General features: G+C 38.4%; 1 protein-coding gene across 2 annotated transcripts; it reads left to right on the forward strand.

Annotated features, from left to right (window-relative positions):
* Nucleotides 1–15: 15 nt before the first annotated feature.
* tbp (TATA box binding protein) lies at nt 16–25,038 on the forward strand. 2 transcript variants are annotated; one of them, XM_059024343.1, is made up of 8 exons: nt 16–108; nt 1,057–1,162; nt 6,826–7,154; nt 7,491–7,578; nt 8,360–8,451; nt 10,225–10,392; nt 14,451–14,545; nt 23,290–25,038. In XM_059024343.1, exons 2-8 carry the CDS (start codon nt 1,109–1,111, stop codon nt 23,367–23,369), a joined length of 906 nt encoding a protein of 301 aa, XP_058880326.1. In that variant the 5' UTR covers nt 16–108; nt 1,057–1,108; the 3' UTR covers nt 23,370–25,038. The 2 variants fall into 2 exon arrangements, with proteins under 2 accessions (XP_058880326.1, XP_033860624.2); XM_034004733.3 differs by having other exon boundaries at nt 22–198.

Genomic DNA, 25,038 nt, shown 5'->3' on the forward strand with positions numbered 1-25,038 from the left:
CAAAGACTGAGAAAACGGCTGCAAGATGCAACTGCTCCGGAAATAAACATGATGGTTGCACTTTTGCGCTCAGCTTGCTGGGTAAATCAGCCGCTGCATAAGTGAATGGTGAGAGAAGGAAACTTAAACATAGTGGAAAAAGGCAAATATAAGTGAAGGTGAATTTTGTGTGGGGATTCTAATTGTATTTTGGAGACGGTAAGAATTACCAAAAAATATATTTATATTTGAACGCTAAGGAATTGTTAGATAGGCGGGTGCATATAACAGAGAAATGTGTGTAAATCAGAATTTAAAAAAGTGAGCGGGATTTTTTCTCCGCATTGTTTTGTATTTATATTATTAGCGGAACGAAAATAATGTAGTCTGTGTTTATTTGTCTTTAGTGATTTGATTTACCGCCCTCCAATTCCATGGTCACGCGTACGTACACTTTTGCCGTCATACACCAACATGCCATGAATTCTATTCAATGACATTGCAGAAAATTAAAATATATAAACTTATTGATGGTTCTTCATCGGTTCCTAATGTACCGATTTTATAAATAGCCTATGGTTCTTGCAGCACTTGTTATCATAATACCTATTCTGTAGTGCATTACATTTTTTAAATGGTGTTTAGTTGTTAGTGAAGCTGAAACGTGGAACAAATTACCTATTTTTGTGCAAATATTTGTACTGCATGCTTTGAATTGTGCAACAGTAAAATGATGTTATTTCCTGGTCGTGTTAAAAACAAATTGTAATGTTTGTATAATTTCATACTTTATTTCTAATGACTGGAATAAAGAACTACTTCGTTTAGCCTGATTGAAACATGTTGTAGTTAATATATTTCTGCATTGTTTATTGCATTTGCCTCCCATGATTTTTATTCATGCTATAGAATTTGTAACTTATTTATTGGTGAAAGACTATCTTCCAACTTTCATATATAACTAACCAAAACAGGTTCACAATACTTTACTCAATTTATGCAAAATCAATTGAATTTTTTTTTAGGTTCTGAATTCCATTTGTCCATCTCATCTTGTGTAACTAATGCCTCTTGCAGGTCTGGGATACAGTGTGGTGACGCTGATTTGACGTTTTCCAAGTTTCACAGAATGGAGCAGAATAACAGTTTGCCGCCATATGCCCAAGGGTTATCTTCTCCTCAGGTGAGTTGAAAAATACCAATTCGGTACAGACATTACCACACCCCATCTGGACCTTAAGGGGCGATTGCAGCATATCGGTGATTTAATCCGCATCAAGTGGACTAAAATGCGGTCTAGCAAATCCTGCTGCTGTACTAAATTAGTCCTGATTGCAGCGTATCAGAAAGCTAATCCTGAAAATTGGTTTAGCTGACCTGAACAAGTTAGACGGATAACGAGGACTAACCCATAATAAGCCATTACAAATGCGGATGGAAATTCACAATTTAAAGTGTAGAGACAAACGCGGACATTTACGTGTGAATTGTCACTAATAGCATTTGATTTAAAAAAAAAAAAAAAAAAAAAAAAAAAAGTGAAGATATTGAACCGGCAAAAAAGTCATAAATATTAAAATGTATGGAAAAAGCAAATTAATATATTAATGATAAAATGGTAAAAGCGTTTTTATTATTAGGCGTGATCGGGCAAACACTTAAGTAAAAGTGCACTTATATTCATGATATAACTTTTTATGCACACTCCGCACACGGATCATACTTGCATTTTAACTTGCCGGTAGCCTATTGCTGCTTGACACTGAACGTGAAGTTCTAAATGTGCTTATATTTAATACACATTACTGACATTTCAATTTAAATTGAATACATCAAACGTGCTGCTTTTTTATTATTTAAATACACGGTATCTTATTGTGCAACTCTTTATTAAAGTGTGTGCAACACTTTAATGAAACAACGAAACCAATCTCTTAACTTTGTTCCTCAACCATCAGTAGTTTATGTAAACTACCGTATACATTCGCTGTCTAAGAAATTGCATAATTGCTTATAGTGCAGTGTTTCTCAACCTTTTTCGTAACAACGCCCCTAAGGATCACCTGAGGACATCGCCCGCTTGCCACAGAAAATTAAAAAAAATTAACAATTATTGCCGATTAACAATGCCGTTTTAATTAACATCAATTATTAATTACATTTTTTCCCACTGGTTCCGATAAATAATTCGTAAAACTAAAATAATTAATCCCCAGTCACTGATATAATCAACATGTAGATACATACGTAAAATGCTTACTATTATGGAATATTGCCAACATATCTTATTTGCTTGCGCCATGCAGTGGATAGCAATAGAGAGATGCAAACCGGTTCCTTTGAAATCGGGTACCCGGTTTGGAACCGATGAACTGGATACAAATATCAGGGATCCGGTTGCAGTGAGTACTATTATGTTTTCAATTTAGTTATGTTTTTAGTAAAATTTATTATAACATTAATTTCTGCCAAAATACATTTGATAACTATAATTTACACTTTAACACTTGGAGAAAAAAAAAAGTCTGCAAAATATTTATTACAGCAAACGTGTTTTTTTTTTTTTTTTTAATTATATGTATTTCCCTGGAGAATAATTCAGTCTCACTTTTATATGAAGTGATGAAAACGCTTTGGGTAAAGTGAATCTTCTGCACCTCGAGGGGATCACTCGCAAGCCGAACACGACACGATTTCAGCTATCAAAAAAAAAAAGGAATTTAACCCCAAGCCCATGGGGTCGTATTTCGGCTTGGGATCCTAACACACACTGACCTGTTTGCACATATTATGTGATTTAAAGGTTTTTTTTAATTGTAAGCTTTGTGAAATTGCAATTAACAAGGTTCATATACAAGCACACAATGGCTTTTGCTGTTGTAATAACTTACTGTGCAAATTGGAGATTATTGATTATTTTGTTAGAGCGATTTCATAGATTGCACAATATTGTCGGAACTTCTGCTTACACATTGGCATGGCTCAAAGTTGGCCTAAATCTTTATGGGCATCTGGCTCCTAGCTTTTCAGATTTGGTTACCATTTGGTTAAAAAGCCAGGTAAAATGCTATGTAGTGTCATCACTGTTTGAAACCCCCCTTGGTCAATACGTGTGCCTTAATCCACCGTAAAGCCAGCCTGAATATATTCTTATTTAATCACCGTTATAAATCAATCTGCCCGAAAAAAAAGCGTAAATACAGTATGAATTCACTTGTGTAATTTACCTTTTTCTGCTGTATGAAAGTAAATCTCCTTTTTTTGTACACATCCTATGAACACTGTCAATGTGCTATATGAAAAAAAAAAGCGTTTGCAATCAGCGGCAATAGCAGCTACTCTGGTTTTAATGGATGCTGACACTGAGCAACTTGCAACTTGATTTCAGTAGTTCATTATATTCATCATACAACAGGGGCCTTTGAATAAACTTTATGAACACAATGAAAGCTGAACAAACAGCACGATTAGCAACAACACGTTGGCAACCATATGTAAAATTATATTACTTTCACTAATACATTCTAACACGTAGTACTAAATACAGTAAGTTAGGGTCTACTGAAATCTACACGACGAACACGCACTGAAATATGTATATATATATATATAAAAAAACACACGATCGTTTGATTGTTTAACATGTAGGTTAGTTAAAAATAAACAGTTGACAAACCAGGACCATTAAGGTACATACACTGCGTTTCAATTAAGATTTTTTTTTCTTACGTGCTGTTTACTGCGCTGCTGGGGTACTGAACTGAAGCCTGAACAAGGTTTAACCACACATGGAATTCAGAGAAAATCACATGGATATTGAGGTAAACGTTTTGAAAGAGAAAAAACATAGTGCTTTTAATATTAGGAAAAAATATAAAAAATCAGCGAAACTAATACTACAATTAACTTATTTTGTATCACACCTGCCCACTAGCAAATGGCGAATGCAAATAAATATTTGATCGCGGAGACCAATTTTGAGCCCTGATTGACATACGGACATGTTTTTCTAAATAGTTTTGGAACCAGAATCGAAATACCCGGTTCGGAACCGATTCCTCAAATGTACATCACTAGATAACAATAAGAATAAACTGAAATTCAGACATGTAACGTAACATGGCAACAGACATAAATGGAACTGCTGCTTTGTTCTGATTGGACCATATTACATTTGCGTGACAAACCGGATAGCACAAATGGCAGTGATGTTGCTGTGCAGCAACAAACATTTCTGACTTGATAGTCGGTGAGTACATCACAGGCACATTGTGTAAATAGTTAATCAACATTTTGAAATGAGTTTCCTTAATTTTTAAATAAGAAAACACAACGCCCCCTTTTAGCTAAAACGCCCCCTCCCGCCCCCTTGGATGTAAATGCCCCCCTTTGGCTTCAGAACACCCCCTATGGGGCGGTACTGCCCCGTTGAGAAACACTGATATAGTGTATCAACAGTATATTAAGGTACATTATATTGTTGCATAGTGCAGTTGTCAGTTTTATTAAGGATAGTTCTGTGACTGAGCGAACCTTGCCGAACCAAATGCTTCAAAGGGTTCAGACTGAGGTTCAAAACGCTACACTTTCCACTTCGTTTTAAGACGTAATTTCAGATAATAATGACGCTGTCTTTGTGTTAAAATGTGTTTTACAAATGTAGGACAAAGCAAGCGTACTAAATTAGTCTTATACTTCATAGTACTAAGTTAGTCCTGAACAGGATAATCTCGGTTCCGATTTGGTACACTGCAATCAGGATCTTGTTTAGTCCGATTTAGCGGATGATCCACCTGTGATGATTATCTTCTGGTATGCTGCAATTAGGATTAACAAATTTACTAACTTTATTCTAAGCAAGTGGATTAAACCTTCTTAATCTGCTAGTTGGACGCATCAAGTGGACTAACTTTGGTACGCTGTAATCGACCCTATATGTGTGGAGTAGTGGTTAGGGCTCTGGACTCTTGACCGGAGGGTTGTGGGTTCAATCCCCAGTGGAGGACACTGCTGTTGTACCCTTGAGCAAGGTACTTTACCTAGATTGCTCCAGTAAAAACCCAACTGTATAATGGGTAATGGTATGTAAAAATAATGTGATATCTGTATAATGTGAAATAGTGTATAATGTGATATATTGTAACAATTGTAAGTTGCCCTGGATAAGGGCGTCTGCTAAGAAATAAATAATAATAATAATGTTTTAAAGTAAACATGTGCAGTAGTTTTATGTATGTTTCCAAAAAGAATCCATACTTTAAATCTAGTTTGTCTGTTCACAGGAGCAGCCCCAAATTCCAGAAGTGGCATTGTAAATAAAAAAAAATAATTAAATATATAATATATATTTAGTTCCAAGATTCGTTCGCCAGGAATTCAAAGGTAGTTTTAAACCTTTGAAGGTTCATCAGGTGGCATTCAACCGTTTGACAATGTGAATACTATAAATCGCACTCGTATGAAAAATTCGATCTTTTGATTTGTATAATGTATATTACGTAAGCAAAAGTTGTATTAAAATTTACTACCAAATTGTTATACGTAGCAACTCTGTCGCTGTTACCGTGTATGGAGCAGGGTATAGACACTGGGGCGGTACCTATAGCGGTTGTAGTGCTTCATTCGCCATCTCTGCAGCAAGGCGTTAAATAGCGGAAGCTTTATTGAAAGAAATGTCTCAATCCCTCGTCTGTTTGGTATTTTTTTGTTATGCCCAGACGACCAAGAAAAAAAAAAAAATTGAAAGCAAAGTGCGAGCAACTGTTGTATCATGGAGGCACAACCAATCTCCGGGTCACTTGACAAATAAGCATTATTATTATTAGTAGTAGTAGTAGTATTAATATTTTTAGTAGTAGTAAAATGTGACTGATAGCCTGCTTGGAACAGTGACTGTAAAACAGCTTTGTTTTGCCTATGTCTGCTGCAGTTAGTGCTGCTGCAATGCAAGCTTACTGTATATATCACAAGCCGCATCTATTACGTGTAAATAAACAACGTATATTTGTATTTAAATTATAAAAACATGCTTACTGTTCTATATAACATTTTTAAACCTGTGAAATAGGATTTTCAATCAAATTTAAACAAGTAGCTATGGTGAAGTAACCAGTAAATTATGCAAATGTGTTGTGAGCCTTCAAAGGTCAATGTACCCTTCGTTGCAGCCCTAAAAATATGTGAATAAAAACACTAGCAGCATTCAGGGTTACAAACCGACTAGTACTGCACCCGGTCCTGGGTCAGAACTGTCCTGTAGACATTTTATTAAACATTACCAGGCGCCAATAACGTGAGCAATTGGGGCTGTAGATAAATCTGTCCTGAACTGAACACTTTGAGACTGGAGATTTACTATTTGGTGTTGAGTGTCCAGGTAAATAGAGGCACAGTTTATTTAAGAGATCCTGATTGCTTAAACTCCTGGCCATTTCAATAGTATAATACAAACCAGGGGAAGTTTCTAATAGTATATTTTTCATTGTCATTCTTTACATTAAAAGCTGATTGTTACAGGTTAGTGTGGCTTTTGCAAAATCTACCAATTAAACCTAACTGATTTGTTAAATAGCAATAGGAAGGATTGTAGTCTTCTGTCATAGTGAGCTAGTTAGTTGGCAGATTGAATAATCATTTGCTTTGTGGGAAAGGTGTTTTTTTTTTTTTTTTCTTGGAATATGTTCCCTTTGTGTAGCGAGTGGATAGAATCGGCAGCAACACAGGTTTCAAGCTTTTCTTGTTTAATTTTTTTGTAGTTGGAGATTTTTGGAACATATTGTTTTCAGTTTAATAGGGTTGTTGTAAAGATGTGTAAATATTGAGTTTGGTTATATTTTTTTCCTTTAGGGTGCGATGACTCCTGGCATCCCTATTTTCAGCCCTATGATGCCTTACGGCACAGGGCTTACTCCACAGCCGGTTCAGAGCACAAACAGCCTCTCCCTGTTAGAAGAGCAGCAGAGACAGCAGCAGCAGCAGCAGCAGCAGCAGCAGTCCACATCCCAGCAAGGAGTTGTCCAGGTGTCATCTGGCCAGACCCCACAGCTCTTCCACTCCCAGACTGTTACCACGACTGGTCTGCCAGGCACAACACCCCTCTACCCTTCAACCCCCATGACTCCCATCACCCCTGCGACTCCTGCCTCCGAGAGCTCAGGCATTGTTCCACAACTACAGCAAGTAGCTTTTCTACTTTATTGTAGGGAATGGAAGTCAGCATGTCCATGTAGACAAACCCAGATTCATTGCAATGTTTCTGCTGTAAAGAATTGTTCTCCTGTGTATTGTTGTGATTTACAATGACAAGGCCTTGCAATTAATGTTGGTTCTCCAAGCAAAATATTTTTTTCTGGTGTCTGCCTCATAGTTTTAGAATTGTATTAAGGAAACCCAGTGATTCCTTTCAGTTTTTGTAAAGAACCGTTAACTATAGATGCCTTTCCCCTATTGTAGCTGGTTAATTATGCTGCTGTTTACAATTGTTCTTTTTCTTTTTTTGTTTATTTTTTCAGGAATATTGTCTCCACTGTAAACTTGGGCTGTAAATTGGACCTGAAAACAATAGCACTTCGTGCCCGAAACGCTGAATATAACCCAAAGGTAAGAGTTGAATATATTCTACACAATTGTCAGAAGTTGCATATCACTGCAAGAGCCAGCTGCACAGGGAGCGATGTAAATGCAGAGGTGTAGTATTGGTCTGTCATTTAAATGTAATGGCTCGGATGTAATTATTTTCATTGTAGGGCTGGACTGATATTCAGACTTCCACACCCATTGCAATGTGTCAGCAATTAGAATATCGTAAAACTCTGTTTCATCACTGCCTCCTGAAAAAAAACGTTCTGTTTGTAACAGTGTAATCGATTTTGCCATGTATTGCTATGTCAATATGGAAAGAATCTTTTGTAGTTTGAAAAAGCAGTTTTGGTGCTGCATAGTCCTCCCCATCAACCAGAGGATATTTTGTTAGTACTTCGTCATTAAGTTTGTTTTGCTATGAAGTTAAAGCAGCGGGGTATGTAGGTTTTTGGGTTTTTTTGCACAAAACAGTGAAAATAAATATTTTAGCAGGACTGTATCGCACAGTGTAACCACACTGTGTGTCTTGTCAAAACAGACGTATTTAAAAAAAAAAAAAAAAAAAAAAAAAAAAAAAAGGTCCCTGTGGTTTACTAAATGCATAACTGACCATTGATCAGAGCAGGCAAGACAATTAGGATGAATAATGTGGTATGAATGAAGCGACTGGATTGAAGTGCAATTTGGATTATTCCTTTCATACTGTGATTTAATGTACAGAAATTGTGAAAAATTGTATTTCTATTCTATTAAATTGAAATGGATATTTTTTAAAAACAATAGTACTAATATGTTTTAGCGTTTTGCTGCTGTCATTATGAGAATTCGAGAACCAAGAACAACAGCACTTATCTTCAGCTCAGGGAAAATGGTGTGTACCGGAGCCAAGAGGTATGTGTGAATTTTATTTTTTTTGTATTGAACGCATTCCACCTCATTGACATCAAACATCCCCAGGTTTATAAATTTCACAACAAACCCAACTATGATGCAATAACACTATGTAACACAATTTTTGTTCCTGGGTAGTAAGTGTTATTTCCTAATTGCTTATGCCTCAAAAGTATAGAAAATGGCTATTATTCCCCACAAACTTTGCTTTTGTGACCAGGACAGTGATATTTTGAAATGTACCTATTTCCAATGAGAAAAAGTAAAGTCAGAAAAAAACAACATATGAATCCAAATTAACATGTATTTATACTAAAGTAATACAAAAATGACTACAAAAGATTTAGATGCGAGTAGTTTTTCGAGATTTACGATTATACTGTAAATCACTTTCACGAATCAGCCCCCAAATGTAGTCTCCCATCATGTTCTCGTTATGCTGTCCTTGGTAGCGGCGTTCAGTCCAGTATATCCTGGTGGAAGCGCTCGCCTTGCTCCTCCAAGTACGCTCCCATGTTCTCCTTGAATTTATCAAGATAAGCATCAAGGATACGGACTTTGAGGGACATCCTACAGCCCATTGTGCCGTAGTTCTTCACCAGAGTCTCAACCAGCTCCACATAGTTTTCGGCCTTGTGATTGCCCAGGAAGCCCCGAACCCCTGCGACAAAGCTGTTCCAAGCCGCTTTCTCCTTCCTAGTGAGCTTCTTGGGGAATTCATTGCACTCCAGGATCTTCTTTTCTGTGGTCCGACGAAGACACCGGCTTTGACCTTTGCCTCAGACAGCTTAGGGAAGAAGTCTTGAAGGTACTTGAAGGCTGCCGACTCCTTATCTAGAGCTCTGACAAATTGTTTTATAAGGCCCAATTTGATGTGCAGTGGTGGCATCAGCACCTTCCGGGGGTCCACCAGTGGCTCCCACTTGACGTTGTTCCTCCCCACAGAGAACTCGGTCCACTGTGGCCAGTCCCACCTGTGGTAGTGCGCCTTGGTGTCCCTGCTGTCCCGAAGGCAAAGATAGCAGGGAAACTTGGTAAAACCGCCTTGGAGACCCATCAGGAATGCCACCATTTTGAAGTCTCCTATGACCTTGATGCCATCTCAGAAAAATGCAGATATGTATCCACTTAGGCAGCTGGAACTAAACTGAACTGGTGGGCTTAAGGCCCCTGTATTTATACTACTATTTATATTACTGGAAAGTTCTAGAAGTTACTCCAAGTTTACTCAGCACTGAATCTATCTGGAATGTTCTGGAAAATAGGTAAATTCCAAAATATCACTGTCCTGGTCACAAAAACAAAGTTTGTGGGGAATAATAGCCATTTTCTATACTTTTGGGGCATAAGCAATTAGGAAATAACACTTACTACCCAGGAACAAAAAAAAAAAAAAAAAAATTGTTACACGGTGTTATCAAGGAGGCCAGAATCATAGGTGGATATGTTTTTACAACATTCAGATTTATCTTAAATCAATGCCACTGAAATATCTGAGACAAATTAGTCTTTTGGAATATTTGTTAATTTTGTTTCTCCATCCAGTCTGCCTGCAAAAGCTCATTTCTTTCTTTCTCTTGCTCTCGCTCTTTCTCTGTCTTGCTCTCTTTTTCGCTCTCTTTTTACCATTACCCTGGTTCTGCATTGCATGATTTATACCATTGTACTAATGTATTTCCCTTTTTTGAATCCACTCGACCTACCTGTATTTATGCTGTGATGGTCAAGTAAAGATAAGCACAAGTGTTAACATTCATCCTTGGATTCTTGCAGTGAGGAACAATCCCGTTTGGCAGCTAGAAAATATGCCAGAGTTGTCCAGAAATTAGGTTTCCCAGCAAAGTTCCTGGACTTCAAGATTCAGAACATGGTGGGAAGCTGTGATGTGAAGTTCCCAATCAGACTAGAAGGGTTGGTACTGACACATCAGCAGTTTAGCAGGTAAAACCATCATTTTATTTTTTGGTACTGTGATCAAGAGAAAGTGATTTGAAATACGTTTTGCTGCCTATTTAGGCATCAACTGTGCATATCTTATGAAACATTAGTGAAACCCTTCAGTTTTACCTGGCCTCAGGAGACCTTCCATTTACAGACACTAGTTGTCCACTGATTCTTGATTAGTGCAATTGAAGTAAATTAAACTTTTATGAGATCTTAATTTCGAAATACTAAAATAAAATTCAATGAACATTTCAACTTTGAAGACTTTGAGAGACTTCTAGTTGAAATAGTTATGGAACATAATTTGTGATTTCACCCATCATCATTGGTATTTGTAAAGGTGAGAACCATTTAACAGTTAATTTTCTTTTTGACAATTGTCAGAGTTAACATTCATTTGACTATTTCGAATTCAGATTTAGCATTTTTAAAGTTAGATGTTTTTAAAAGGGTGAAATAAACAATTGGACAATTGCTGTCTGTTCTACATAATGTATTTATTTCTTAGCAGACGCCCTTATCCAGGGCGACTTACAATCGTAAGCAAATACATTTCAAGTGTTATAGTACAAGTAATAATACAATAAGAGCAAGATAAATACAATGACTTTGGTTCAAGCAAGTACAAGTGTGACAAAATACAATTCAATAATACAGCGGATAACAGTGACAGTGATAGTTACATCAGGATATGATTAAATACAAAATACTACAGATTAAACACAGATTACAGTACTCTGAAGTACAGGATTAAATGCAGTAAAATAGGGGGCAGATAAGAGCAAATAAAGCGCATTTAAGGAAGGGTGATGAGTGTCACAGGGGAAAAACAGAGGAGTTCTACAGGTGCTGTCTGAAGAGGCGAGTCTTAACCCTTTGCGGTCCATTTATTAATCGCGCGTCAGGCACGCCAGGAATAATTAATTTTCACACGCGCAGTTAATTTTATACGCGCTGTTTAAAAGTATTTTTTTTCACAGTCAAACGGGTTTAAATGGCCCTGCATATCAACAAAGCACACACTAGGCATCTCCAGCCCCTCCCCAGCCTTTTGTTTGCTATAGCGTTCAGCTGTGTAAGAAATAAATAATAATAATAATAATAGTCGTACATACCGATCGATCATCTCCAGATCACTCGTTTTATCACCAAACTCCTCAATAATGCGATCAAAGTCATTATTTTATTACTATAACATCTGAAAAAAGCTCTGCAAATGTCCATGATAGTCTCAGTGCGCTGACGCACTTAGCCAGCTTGTTTATTATGGACGCCCATTATCTGATACCTGATACCATGTATGACTATTCATGAAATACGCCTTTTTTTTTTTTTTTTTTTTTTTTTCCGACTTGTCTCGGCTCCTGTCGCTACCACTCGGCAATTGAATGGTTTTCTCGGCTTTTTCCGGAGAAAAAACGACTAAACACCCGTTTATTGCGTTGCTATAATGATGTCGGACCCAGTCCGACAAAGGACCTGTGAGGAATAATTGCAATGTCGGACCCAGTCCGACAATGGACCGCAAAGGGTTAAGGAGGTGCCGGAATATGGTCAGGGACTGGGCGGTCCTGACATCTGTAGGAAGGTCATTCCACCACCGCAGAGCGAGGGTGGAGAAGGAGCGAGCTCTGGAGGCAGGGGAGCGTAGAGGAGGTAGAGCCAGTCTTCTAGTGCAGGCGGAGCAGAGAGGTTGAGTGGGGGTGTAGGGAGAGATGAGGGTCTGGAGGTAGCTGGGTGCAGTCTGGTCAAGGCATCTGTAGGCTAGTACAAGAGTCTTGAACTGGATGCGAGCGGTGATCGGTAGCCAGTGGAGTGAGCAGAGTAGTGGAGTTGCGAGTGAGAAGCGAGGCAGAGAGAACACCAGGCGGGCAGCGGTGTTCTGGATGAGCTGCAGCGGACGGGTGGCGGATGCAGGGAGGCCAGCCAGGAGGGAGTTGCAGTAGTCTAGGCTGGAGAGTACCAGGGCCTGGACCAGGAGCTGGGTGGCGTAGTTGGTGAGGAAGGATTGGATTCTTCGGATGTTGCTCAGGAAGAATTGACAAGTGCGTGCCAGAGTGGAGATATGCTGGGAATAAGAGATGCAGGGGTCCAGGGTGACTCTGAGGTTCTTAGCGGAGGAAGAGGGAGAGAGTGTGGTAGATTCCAGAGGAACAGAGTTAGAGATCAGAGGAGGGGGAGGAGGAGGGAAAGAAAAGGAGCTTTAAGAAATAGCAGACAGACAGGTAGCGATATGGGAGGAGATGGTGTGTCAGAGGTGTGGAAGGAGAGGAAAATCTGAGCATCATCAGCATAGAAATGGTATGAGAAACCATGGGATGCGATGAGGGGGCCCAGGGAGCGGGTGTAGAGAGAGAACAGGAGAGGACCCAAGACTGACCCTTGGGGGACTCCTGTTAAGAGAGGGTGAGGGATGGAGGTTGCTCCACGCCAGGTTACCTGGTAAGTGCGGTTGGGGAGGTAAGAGGAGAACCAGGCCAGAGCAGTGCCAGAGATCCCCAGGTCAGCGAGAGATGATAGTAGAATAGAGTGATCAACAGTGTCAAAGGCAGCAGAGAGGTCGAGGAGAATTAGGACAGAGGAGAGAGAGGCAGTTCAGGCAGACTTAAGTGAGTTGGTGACAGACAGGAGGGCAGTTTCAGTGGAGTGAGCAGAGCGGAAGCCAGATTGGAGAGGGTCAAGTAGAGAGTGGTTGGACAGGAAAGCAGAGAGCTGGCGGTGTACAGTCCGCTTGAGGGTTTTGGAGAGGAAGGGTAGGAGGGAGACAGGACGGTAGCTCTGGAGGGAGGTGGGGTCGAGGATAGGTTTTTTGAGGAGGGGAGTGATAGAGGCTTTTTTGAAGGCAGAGGGAAAGAGACCAGAAAGTAGAGAGGTGTTGAGAAGGGAGGAGATGAAGGGAAGTAGAGCAGGAGCAGCAGTTTGAAAGAGGTGAGTGGGGAGGGCGTCCAGGGCACACGTGGTGGGTTTGTGACCGTGGAGCAAGCAGGAGAGGTCAGAGTCTGAGAGGGGCGAGAAGGTGGAGAAGGAGGGTGAGTTAGTAGGGGATGCAGTGGGTGTAGGGGTTGGAGCAGGAGAGGTTGCGGGGGAGGGAGAGGTGTTAAAGAGTTTGCGGATATCTGAGATTTTAGAAGAGAAGGAGGAGGCAAAGTCATCAGGGGAGATAGAAGAGGAGGGGGAGGGGGAGGGTTTAGGAGGGAGGAGAAGGTAGAGAATAGTTTACGTGGGTTGTTAGTGGAGGCTTGGATTACACATTGGAAATAAGTACATTTAGCAGAGGAGAGTAGAGAAGGAGGAGAGTGCGGTAAAGGTCTAGGGCAGCAGGGAGTCTGGTTCTCTTCCATTTCTTTTCAGCAGATCGCAGTGTGATTCTTGCGGAGCGCAGAGGAGAGCCAGGGTTGGGGAGGGGAGGGGCGAGCAGGTCGGGAGGTGAGGGGACAGGGAGGAGGTGAGGGAGGAGGAGGGTGGAGGGAGCAGTCTACGGAGAGTTGTGAAAAGGAGTTGATAGGAGGGAGGTGAGAGAGCAGTGGAGGCAAGGACAGAGGGGGAGAGAGAGTGGAGGTTACGGCGAGAGGTGACAGTGGGGGGTAGGAGGAGCAGGGAGAGGGGAGAGACAGAGAAAAAGAGATGAAATAGTGATCAGAGAGGTCCAGGGGGGTGACAGAGGGTGGCGGGGCAGCAGGTCCTGGAGAAGGTGAGGTCCAGTTGACTGCCAGCTTTGTGGGTAGGAGGGGATGGAGAGACAAGTCAAAGGAGAGGGAGGAATCCAGCAGAGTGGCTGGGGTAGTAAATGTAGTAAATAAGACTAAAACCAAGAGTATCTTGCAAGAAAGTGTGTGCATTTCCAGTATGTGCCAACTTAATATATTTTTTTATTTAATCTATAAACCATTCTCATTTGAACTTTGATTGTAACATTCTGTGTCTACTGTTTAAGCTACTTGATCCTTCTTTGATACTGTTTAATCATTTGAGTGTTGGCAGAATTGATGTAGACTTGAATTAAAAGTTTGAAGTTATCACATTGCTACTAATATTCATTTCTTTTTTTTTTTTAGTTATGAGCCAGAGTTGTTCCCAGGGTTAATCTACAGAATGATCAAACCCAGAATTGTACTGTTAATATTTGTGTCTGGAAAGGTCGTACTTACAGGTAAGATTTGACATTACTTTATCTCCCCAGAAATTTAAAAGTTCACAATAGGAAGGGCAGTTGTGATTTGCAATATTTAGATGAATATAGAGAACCATTTTGATTTTCTGAAATTGCAGTTAAACTAAATCAGCAACTATAGTGCCTTTTGTTACCATTAAAACCAGTATATTTCAGTGTTTACATAATGTATAGAGTGGTCTGTTTTCATGGAGAACTATTTTAGATGCAAATCTTACAGGGGTTTTGATTTTCTGTTTAAAAACCTGTGTGCATGTACAAACAGGTTCTGATGCCCTATTCTTAAACAAATGAATTGTCAGCTTCAAATGTATTTATACCTCTGTTTTTAATATGCTTATTAGATGATAACCACCACCAGTCTACTGGACATAGTTTTACCTTTGGCTGTAAGATATTTAAGGAATCTGTTTAGGTAAATAAGCATTTTTGGTGAAATTTGGTTAACCCTAACTTACAAAAATACATTTTGGCTATATCTGGTAGAACATTTTATCCAAAGGACAACACCGTAAATTAAATGCAAAATGATTTAATTTAATGGTTACACATTCAAACTGAGACTAACGGTTCCAAAACATTTACAGAAAACATCCTTAAATTTGCTAGTCATTTTTCCATTGAGACTCTTTCCCTGCAGGCCATAGCTACCTGAGCTTGAGAGAAAGTCATGGTTGGTCAGACTTCAGATAGGGATTTATTTGGTATGGTAAGTCAGCTTTTGATAAAATAAAAATGGGTATTGCTCAGTTTTATCTTTTTTTACAGCTGAATAAAACAAGTTGTGGTTTTAGAGGGCTGTGGCCAGGGTGGGTAAAATCAGGTTGCAAAATGAGACCTTCAGTTTTAATATAGCCAGTAGATTTTACAGTAACATCGCCACGTTGGCGACCTAAGCATTATGCACAAGTACAACAGAACTTCTGCTCTATAATAAAAGGCTTTCTGTTTCAAAACTGGCAGAATCTGCTGTGCCCCTTTTGATCTCGCAGAGCCAATCCTTTTAAACTCCACCAACCCTTTTTCTTGTTTCCATAGTAATGCGCACCAGGCAGTCGTTAGGGTAGAACATTGGAAGTTATCATACCAAATTAATTATGCTTTGTCTGTAGTTCAGAAGACAGCTTTTGCCAACTATAATTAAAGATTATTATAAATGTGTGGTTTTTTTTAAATTCAGATAGTAGGTTGACAACAAAGGACAAAGGGAGTGTGGAGATGTCTGCACAGCCCTACGGCCCAGACAGGGGGATTCAAAATAACAGGGCGGCTTTTAAAGTTTTTTTTCATGCTGCCGGAGAACTGCACTGCTACAGGCCCTTGATAAGGCTGTATTACTTTCACGATTTCCGTAAGATTTATCATTGCCGTGTAATATGACGTTCCCCATTAATTCTCATTTCTGAAATAATAGTGTAAATATACATTTTGTGTTGCTTACCTGTCATTTTTGGAGTTAAAATTAAAGCAAATATCACAGTGACTGAAATAAAGAAATGTTAATTTCCTTGGAATTGTTATATATTTATTTTCCTTTGGATTTAAATAACATAATTCTAATTCCTGGCATTTTATATACAGTTGTTGTCAAGTTTACATACTCCAATGGAAATTTATAATTTCTAGAAATTTAAAAAAAAGGAAAAAAGCTACAAGAAATGTGCAATTATTGTCTGCAATTATTTATTTCAGCAATTTTTGCAAAACTCCAGAAATGCTAATTCAAAAGTATTCTTACCTTGACAAGGAAAATTAAATCAATAGCTAGTTGAGGCACCTTTAGCAATAATAACCTCTTAAATAATTAATGATCAATGAGCTTTTGGCATCATTCTTTAGCGATATTTTTTTTTTTTGTGGACCTTTCTTCTATGCGAAATTGTTCCAGTTCATTCAAATTCCGAGGACTTCACTTTGCACAGCCGCCTTCAACTGATACCAAAGATTCTCAATTGGATTTAGATCAGGACTTTGACTAGGCCTTTCCAGAACCTTCATTTTATTCTTCTTTAACCATTCTGAAGTAGATTTTGATGTGTGCTTTGGGTCGTTGTTGTGTTGGAACGTCCAGTTGCGCTTTAAAACAAATTTTTGGGTTTCAGATGATTGGCAAATATCTTTTGGTATGTTATGGAATCCATTTTACTATGTATTGGAACAAAATTTCCTGTACCATTAGAGAAAAAACAGCCCCATAGAAGGATATTACCACCTCCATGCTTGACAGTAGGTATGGTGTTCTTTTCTTTGTAGGCCTCACCAGACTTTCTCCAAATGTAACGACTATGGCTCTTTTTTTTAATTACCAAACTTTTGACTAGAACGCCTATCCAACATTCAAATGTCGTTTTGTAAACTTTAAGTGATTGTCCTTGTGATGTTTTCCTAAGAGTGGCTTTTTCTTTGGCCTGCTACCATGGGGAACTTCACCATGCAATACTCGACCAATGGTTGAAATGGAAACCCCAGTCCCACTTGCAGTCAGTTCACTTTGAATATCTTTGGCAGGCAATCTCGGATTGTTAATAACTTTCCTCACAATTCTTCTACTTGTTCTTGGAGAAAGAACCTTCTTTCTTCCAGACCGAGGGAGTGTTGTGACAGTACCATGAGTCGTCTTGATAATAGAAACAATAGTTGAACTTGGGATACTCGCTCCAAAAGCATGGAAATCTTCTTGTATCCTTCTCCAGCTTTGACAATAAATCATTTTCTGCCTAAGGTCTTCAGATAGCTCTTTACTTTGTCCCATATTGACTTATTGGTAATGACAGCAATCACCCTATACCTAACTCTTTTATACTCTAACAATGTTCACCTACAATTCAGCATTTTCTAGACTTTTCTAGAGTTCGGTTTTGCATTATCATATTGAAATTTCTTGCACCGTGTAGACAATACTATCATAGCCTCAAAAGGTATGAATACTTTTGAATTCGTTTTGCAAAAAAATGCTGGAATAAATAATTGTAGCTCTATTGTAACTTTTTTTCCTCATCCACAAAAGCAAAACTCTTGCTACAAAAATTTTTTCTTAATTCTTTGTTTTTTAGATTTCTAGAAATTATAACTTTCCATTGGGGTATGTAAACTTTATACTACAATTGTTTATCTTCACTCACTGGCACTTCATGCACACAGTAGGGCAGCAGTGTGGAGTAGTGGTTAGGGCTCTTGACCGGAGGGTTGTGGGTTCAATCCCCAGTGGGGGACACTGCTGTTGTACCCCTGAGCAAGGTACTTTACCTAGATTGCTCCAGTAAAATCCCAACTGTATAAATGGGTAATTGTATGTAAAAATAATGTGATATCTGTATAATGTGATATCTTGTAACAATTGTAAGTCGCCCTGGATAAGGGCGTCTGCTAAGAAATAAATAATAATAATAATAATAATAATAACAGTAAATAATTCCCTGGTATTTAATGTATATAGTTCCCTGGAATTTTATGTATGTTTCCCTGACATGTTCCCTGGCACATCGATTGTATATAGTTCCCCTCCCACAATCCTAGTGTTAATAATAAACATTCATTCATGAAAACCAAAGCAAACAAAAGCAATACACGTTTCCACACGTGTGCGAAATATACATGTCTCCTCATATTGTCCCCATTTGAAAATGCCCACCATAAAATCACTTGGCACCAGGTTTTGAAAGCTAGTGACCAAATGGCCACCAGGATACAATGTGATCTGCACCACCCTGGCTTTGGCACTTATATTTCACTGCTTTGAAAAGCCTGACATTTATCTAGGCCAGTGGTTCTCAAACTTTTTTGTTTGCAGACCACCTAGTTGTGTGTGTGTTGTGTGTTTTTTTTTTTTTCATGCCGCAGCGGACCACACAATAAACAGTATAGCTGACTGAAAATAAGCACATAAAAAAGCACTATAATACTAAGAATAACCGTAGACTTACCTTTCTTTGTTTTAATGCGATGGGAATGCCTATTTCTTTGAGCAAAGTTATTTTAAAAAAGGAGTTTTGAAGAACAGTTCTAGCTTTCATTTAACATGAATTTACAGAGGAGGAAAAATGACTTTTTTAAATTGATAATTACAGCAGAAATGTATGTGTGTGAATTAGATACAATACATCCACGACCAGCACAGCTACAAATCTCCAGCTATAATCTTTATAAAAGGAAATGTTTGGATTCAGCACGTTAAATGATTTTTTTTTTACCCTGCAGTAACTAGTACAATGCATGGCAAAACCTTTTTTTTTTTTTTGGAAGCACAGTTCATTAATAAATGATCAATACACAACATATTAAACTCTCAATAAATATACACATTGTTGTGATGTTTTTAAAAATGAGTGACATTCCTTTCGTCACATCTTTTCAGTGGCTTGACTGTGTAGAAGTACATAGAATTACAAGAAACAAAACCTCTGTTGAAAAAAAAAAAGAAAGCGACAACAACTTGGTGAAATCAAAACAAACAAAATCTTGGGCAGCTTGTGTTTTTATTGATTTGACAAAACAAAGAAATGGAAATCTACTTAAATGTAAACTGTCTGTTACGATAATTTATACTTTAGTGCGTAATTCGGCTGGTCAAGAGTGCTCAATTTTGTGGTTGGCCTCCATGCTGGTCTCAATCGCTCCGCAAACAGTGCTGACATAAACCGCAATGATAGCCTGTTAGTGACCAAGCATTTAAAAATGCCAAGAACTTATTTTTTTTTGGGGGGTTTTCCGGGTCAGTGGTAGTAATGCGAGGATTGTGGACTTTGTCTTTGCCTCCTTCAAGACCAGCACGGAAGCTTCATTTATTCATTTTAATTACAATAAATGGAAATATTTAAAACTTCCAATGTTTAGGTGCTCCCGAGTGGCGCGTCCAGTAAAGGTGCTCCGTGTGGAGTGCAGGATGCGCCCTATAGCCTGGAGATCGCAGGTTCGAATCCAGGCTATGTCACAGACGATCGTGATAGGGGGTTCCTAGGGGGCGGCGCACAATTGGCTGAGCGCCACCCGGGTTTGCAATGGGATCCATAAACCTATGCTGTTGCTTTCTTTCCGTAATTATGTAACCTTTCCACGGACCGCCTGAAGGGAGCCGGTGGACCACCAGTGGTCCATGAACCACAAATTGAGAACCACTGATATGGGCTGCCAGAACGTCTAATTTCTCTTACTAGTCCCCATTCCAGTTACTAAATTGACAAGTGTCGTTCTAAAAATCTAAAACTGAAATTTTACCATTCAGTTATTTCTGAGGGGGAGGGGGGGGAGGGGAGGCGAGTTATGTCATGTTTGGAGGCGTCTCCTTTAATATGAAAGGTATACTGGGCCATCAGCTGATGGCAGAAGACGAAAGAGGGGGAGATTTGAGAGAGAGTGCTCCAAACTGGCATTTGACATATATCTTCAATTGAGATGTATAAATGTGTATTGTTGCGCTGTAATTTTAAATATAGGAGTTATTTATATGCAAAATAAAATTAACTACTCCATTTGTGAGTGTCAGAACATGATATGTCCACACCACAGTTTGTTAATGTCCATACTTTTCATTAATACCGTAATCCAGTATTTTCTGACAATCGCAAACGTTTAAAAATAATTAATTATTGCACCTTTGATGCCATAATGTGTTTAACTGCATATTCCACATTGGTGTCCAACAGTAGTTTTGTTACGCCGGGTCCACAAAATACATGGAGAAATTGAACCGTAGTATTTTCAAAGTCTATGATCTTCATTAAATTCACATTTGTTATAATATTGCTTTTAATTTATTACTAAAGACAAGATACACTTGACACAAATCCGTACTGGAGTCTTCTGTAAGATCAGGACAGGGTTATCAATTTTTCATTTGATGCAAATCAAACATTTGCATTATTAAACTAGTGTTTTTTCTTTTTACTTTTTTTCTGTTAAGTACAGTATAGATGTATTTTGTTTAGAAGCAGCATCAGCTACTTGCTCTCTAGTAGAAATCTTGTTTTGCTTTTTTCATTGTTTGTATTCAAATAGCCTAAGCCTTAATGCCAACATTACAAATATAGCCCATGTATTTAAATATTTTAAGTTAGTGGTTCTCAATCTGTGGTCTGCTGGCTCTCTTCCAGTGTTTGCTCCAGGACTTACAGACTGAGGGTCAATGTGGCCCCCTCAATTTTAGGGGGACACAGGTTTTCAATCTTTAAATTGCATACCCCTTTCCAAAAAATGTAGTCCTCCTCGTACCCCCATCTGAGAGTCATAATAAAATGAAAACAGAAAAAAAGGTCTGTACAATAACATGATACAACAAAACGCACAAGCCTTGGAGTGTGTGATGGATACAATTATAAAAGTTACAGTATTAGAACAGAAAAATATATTGTTTACTTGTGGATAAAAAATAGTCCCTCTAAACAGGTTTCTAGTTGTTGGAAACATCATCATTTTATTGTAATTACTAATTAATTAAAATCAACAAAGTCTCAGTTCTAGCCTCATTCACTCAGAAATGACATAGGACTATTTATTCTGTGATCGCAAAAGACAATCATGTATTTTTATTGATAATAATTAGGGCTTCTGATTTTCGGTTTTAACTGATAACCCGATAAAACATCCCAATACAAAAAAAATTAAATTGGTGGATTTAAAAATGTCTAATGTTTTCATAATGAGGTCAGCTGTAGAGCTGCGTGAATAGTGAACTTTTCTTTGCCTTTTCTGTAATATTAGGGCTTCTGTTTTTTGGGTTTTATTAAATTGTATTTTTCGGTGCTTATTTTGTAGCTATTTGAGTTTTATGTAAATCGTTGTTTTCTGGGCTTTCGTTTTTGATATACTGTATGAAATTGGTGTTTTCGGTTACTTTCCAAAATACTTGAGCGTTTTGTTTTCTGTCAAAATATGTATAGTAGTAACTCGACAATACTTGCACACAAGTTGTACCTTCTTTCCTTTGCTGTCTTCCACAACGAAATCCCTATGGTCACAGGCACATTCTTCTGGGGGTTTTGTGTGTATGCATTTTTGTGCATTTCGCCACAATTCTGTTTTAAATCCTCTGTATCTTAACTGTAATAGTTTGAAATCCCGCTAACAAGCCTCCATCCTGATTGTAATCTCGTTTTAAATCTCGCAAGCAGACTGTCCAATAGATATGTAGGAATGTGCTGTCATTCAGTAGTTGGGGCGGGTATTGAGAACGATGCACGTCAGGAAGGCGGGACATTGCCCAGCAGCACTGGGAAACGTAATTATTATTATTTTTGTAGTAGGTTTATTTTTTTTAATGGGAATAGGGTATTTGTTGTTGTTGTTTGTTTATTTCTTAGCAGACACCCTTATCCAGGGCGACTTACAATTGTTACAAGATATCACATTATTTTTACAAACAATTACATTATTTTTTACACTGTTTTTACATACAATTACCCATTTATACAGTTGGGTTTTTACTGGAGCAATCTAGGTAAAGTACCTTGCTCAAGGGTACAGCAGCAGTGTCCCCCACCGGGATTGAACCCACGACCCTCCGGTCAAGAGTCCAAAGCCCTAACCACTATCTCCAAATATCAGACAGATACTTTGTCTAGCAAATAGATACGTTTACGGCAGATTCATTTCACAGTATTTTTAAGCACAAATATAATAGCCTACATTTCAAGTCACTGCCGAAGCTGATTACTTATTCTTCCAGAAGTAATGGTCGGGTGTAACAGATACAAGGTTATATTTGCGCCGGGCCATGTTGTTAACAAGCCTGATGTTGTCGTCCAGGCTTACTGTGAAACTCACTGAAACCAGGGAGGGTGCGAGTGTATTCTACTGGACTGGAGAATAAACACACAGGAGATTAATTATGAAAACGCAAGTGTAAACAAACAAGTAAAAAAGATTAGCCTGTTGTCAGACATTTCATGTTAATACGTAATGCATTAATTTACTGCGTATTGGTATTGCGTCTGGTTTGGGAAGGGGGACACACGGACGCGTTAAGATAAATTCAGCGGGACATTTATTTCAGGGGGGCAATGGCGCGACCTAGCGTGAACACTGCTCTTCAGGTGGTCTGTGGAAAGGTTACATAATTACGGAAATGAAGCGACAGCGTAGTTTTATAGGTCCCATTGCAAACCCAAAATGTGAAACCTTAAACACTGAGCTACAGAAGCAGAAAAAAAATGCTACATGGAGAATAGCTCCAAGTTCAAAGGAGTGTTATCCCACTTATAAAACAGATACAATAAAAGTGGCAAATACCAGGTATTATTCTAGCCAGCCTTGTTGTATTGCAGGGGCCTTGATCCTAAAGTCAGTTTTTCTTCTTGTTGATCTTGCCTTGCTGTGAGCAGTGCTGAAATAAAGCTCTTTCATTGCTTCTCGCTCTCTCTTGCGTGCCACAATCAAGAATTAACCACTTAACCGATCAACAATTAAGAAAAAAAAGAGAACTCGGATCCGCCTCCTGTTTTAGCTTAAAGCTTAACCTTGGAAGATGCATTCATTTTTAGTTGAAATTGTCCGTTGACGCCTCGGATTTCAACTAATGCGTCCTCCTCAAAGCAGGGTTTACATAAAATTGTATGTCTGTGTATAGTATAACTTGTCAGGTGAGTTTGTAATGTCTAAAACTTTTAAATTGTTTTAGATGTTGGATCCTGCCCAGCTACCTGGGTACCTCAAAGAAATAAGCTATTATGCATCAAAAGTGAATGTTAAATTGTTCCTAACGTGTTTTCTTAATTGTCTCTCACTTCAAGGTGCAAAGGTCCGAGCAGAGATTTATGAAGCATTTGAAAACATCTATCCAATTTTAAAAGGTTTCAGGAAGACCACGTAACCACTTAGATAAAGAGGACCTTTTTTCAAATTATAAAAATGACAGTCCAGTAACATTCATACACCAATGCCAGGGAAGAGACAGGCTGGTATCATGGTACTGAAGCTGCCTATGGTGTGGATTTCCCTGTCCTTATTTAGCAACTATGTCTGCTTTTAATTTAGATTTGTCTTGATGAGTTCTTCAGGAAACAAGGGGGTCATTTTTGGTGTTTTACTTATTTTAGCTTTTTAAGATTTATTATTTTTTGTATTACATTTTAAATGTTTAACCCTTTTATACCCTACAGTTCAAATGTAGACATACTGATATTTTTCCAACATTCCTTTTATTTGCAAAGTATGATTGAAGATCTATCAGACAAACTTGTTTTTATGAGTATAGTTTGTTTTTGTAAAATAAATCCATGTCATTGGTGGAACCTGGGAATTTAGAAATATCTGCCTATACAGGGGACAGTGTCTCCATATATTGTATGTTTTAAAAGGGCCCTCTTGCCAGAAAATGTAATAACAGTGATTTATTTTAATTACTTTTATATGTTCATTCCAGTGGTGTTTTGGTTCTGGAAACTAAAGCCTAATTTTTCAAACTGCAAATTGCTCCTGTATGTCCAGAAGCTGAAGACAGCCCCAGCCTTGCCTGGTCCCTACAAGTTTCCCACAATCAGATCTGTACATTGTGATGCATGTTGGGGAGTGCAGCTAACTGTACGTAGGTGGAGACTGGTCTTTCCAGAGACTCAAACAGTTAGCATATTTAGTGCTATGTTCTTGGATAACTGAATGAACCAAAGGCATGTGTGAGTTTGGATTAAATAAAGTACCATGTTGTATGTTTACACTGCATAAATTAATCTGTCATTGGTTTTATAAGTTTCTCACAGCCCAGTTGAATCCTTATGTCTCAAACTTTGGGTCATGTTGAGCTTTTGTTTTTTTGTATGCTTCTCAAAGACAATGTACATGCCTTCAATGTACACCTGAAATGTGTGTTATTACATTTTTTGAACATGTTTCTACCACTGCCATTATTCAATCTTTACTTACTAGTTCTGTGGTGCTGCCTGCAGTTACAGAGCCCACGGGGGACAGACAGACGGACGGACGGACTGACTGAGCGAGCCGTATCGTGCTGTAATCTGTAGTTTTGTAATGCACCAAAGGGCTACTATAGAGTATATATGTACTTATGGCTACCAAATGTGCTGTGTATCCACTTACAAGCCACTGGCAGTTGATCCATAGTTGTATGCATTTGCTTCTCAAGTATCCCTTGTATGCAATTGAGAATAATCAAAATAATGACACTCTGAGCAACTGTGTTGGTATGACCATAAGATAGTCAGAAAATGTTGAGGTAGATGGCCTCTTCAGTAAGAGCTCCAGTTGCTATTCTGTATTTCTGTCAAAAGTTTGAAAAAGCTGTTCTGTACAAATTCATTCATTGCTGATCAATTAATTACTTCTGTAACAATGGTTATATGCATCAGTATTTGTAGTTCAGAAATGTTTTTGGCTTTATATTTGGCAATAATGTTTCACTTTATTTGGAAATAGATTATCTGCTTCAGTTCCAGTATGTCATTTGTTTGGAGAAATTGTATAGTTACTAACCTGAACCTAGCAAAACAATTATTTGTATTAAAGGTGCAGTGTTACAAAATAAA

This window comes from Acipenser ruthenus, chromosome 5 (assembly GCF_902713425.1).
Source record: "Acipenser ruthenus chromosome 5, fAciRut3.2 maternal haplotype, whole genome shotgun sequence".
Lineage (NCBI taxonomy): Eukaryota > Metazoa > Chordata > Actinopteri > Acipenseriformes > Acipenseridae > Acipenser > Acipenser ruthenus.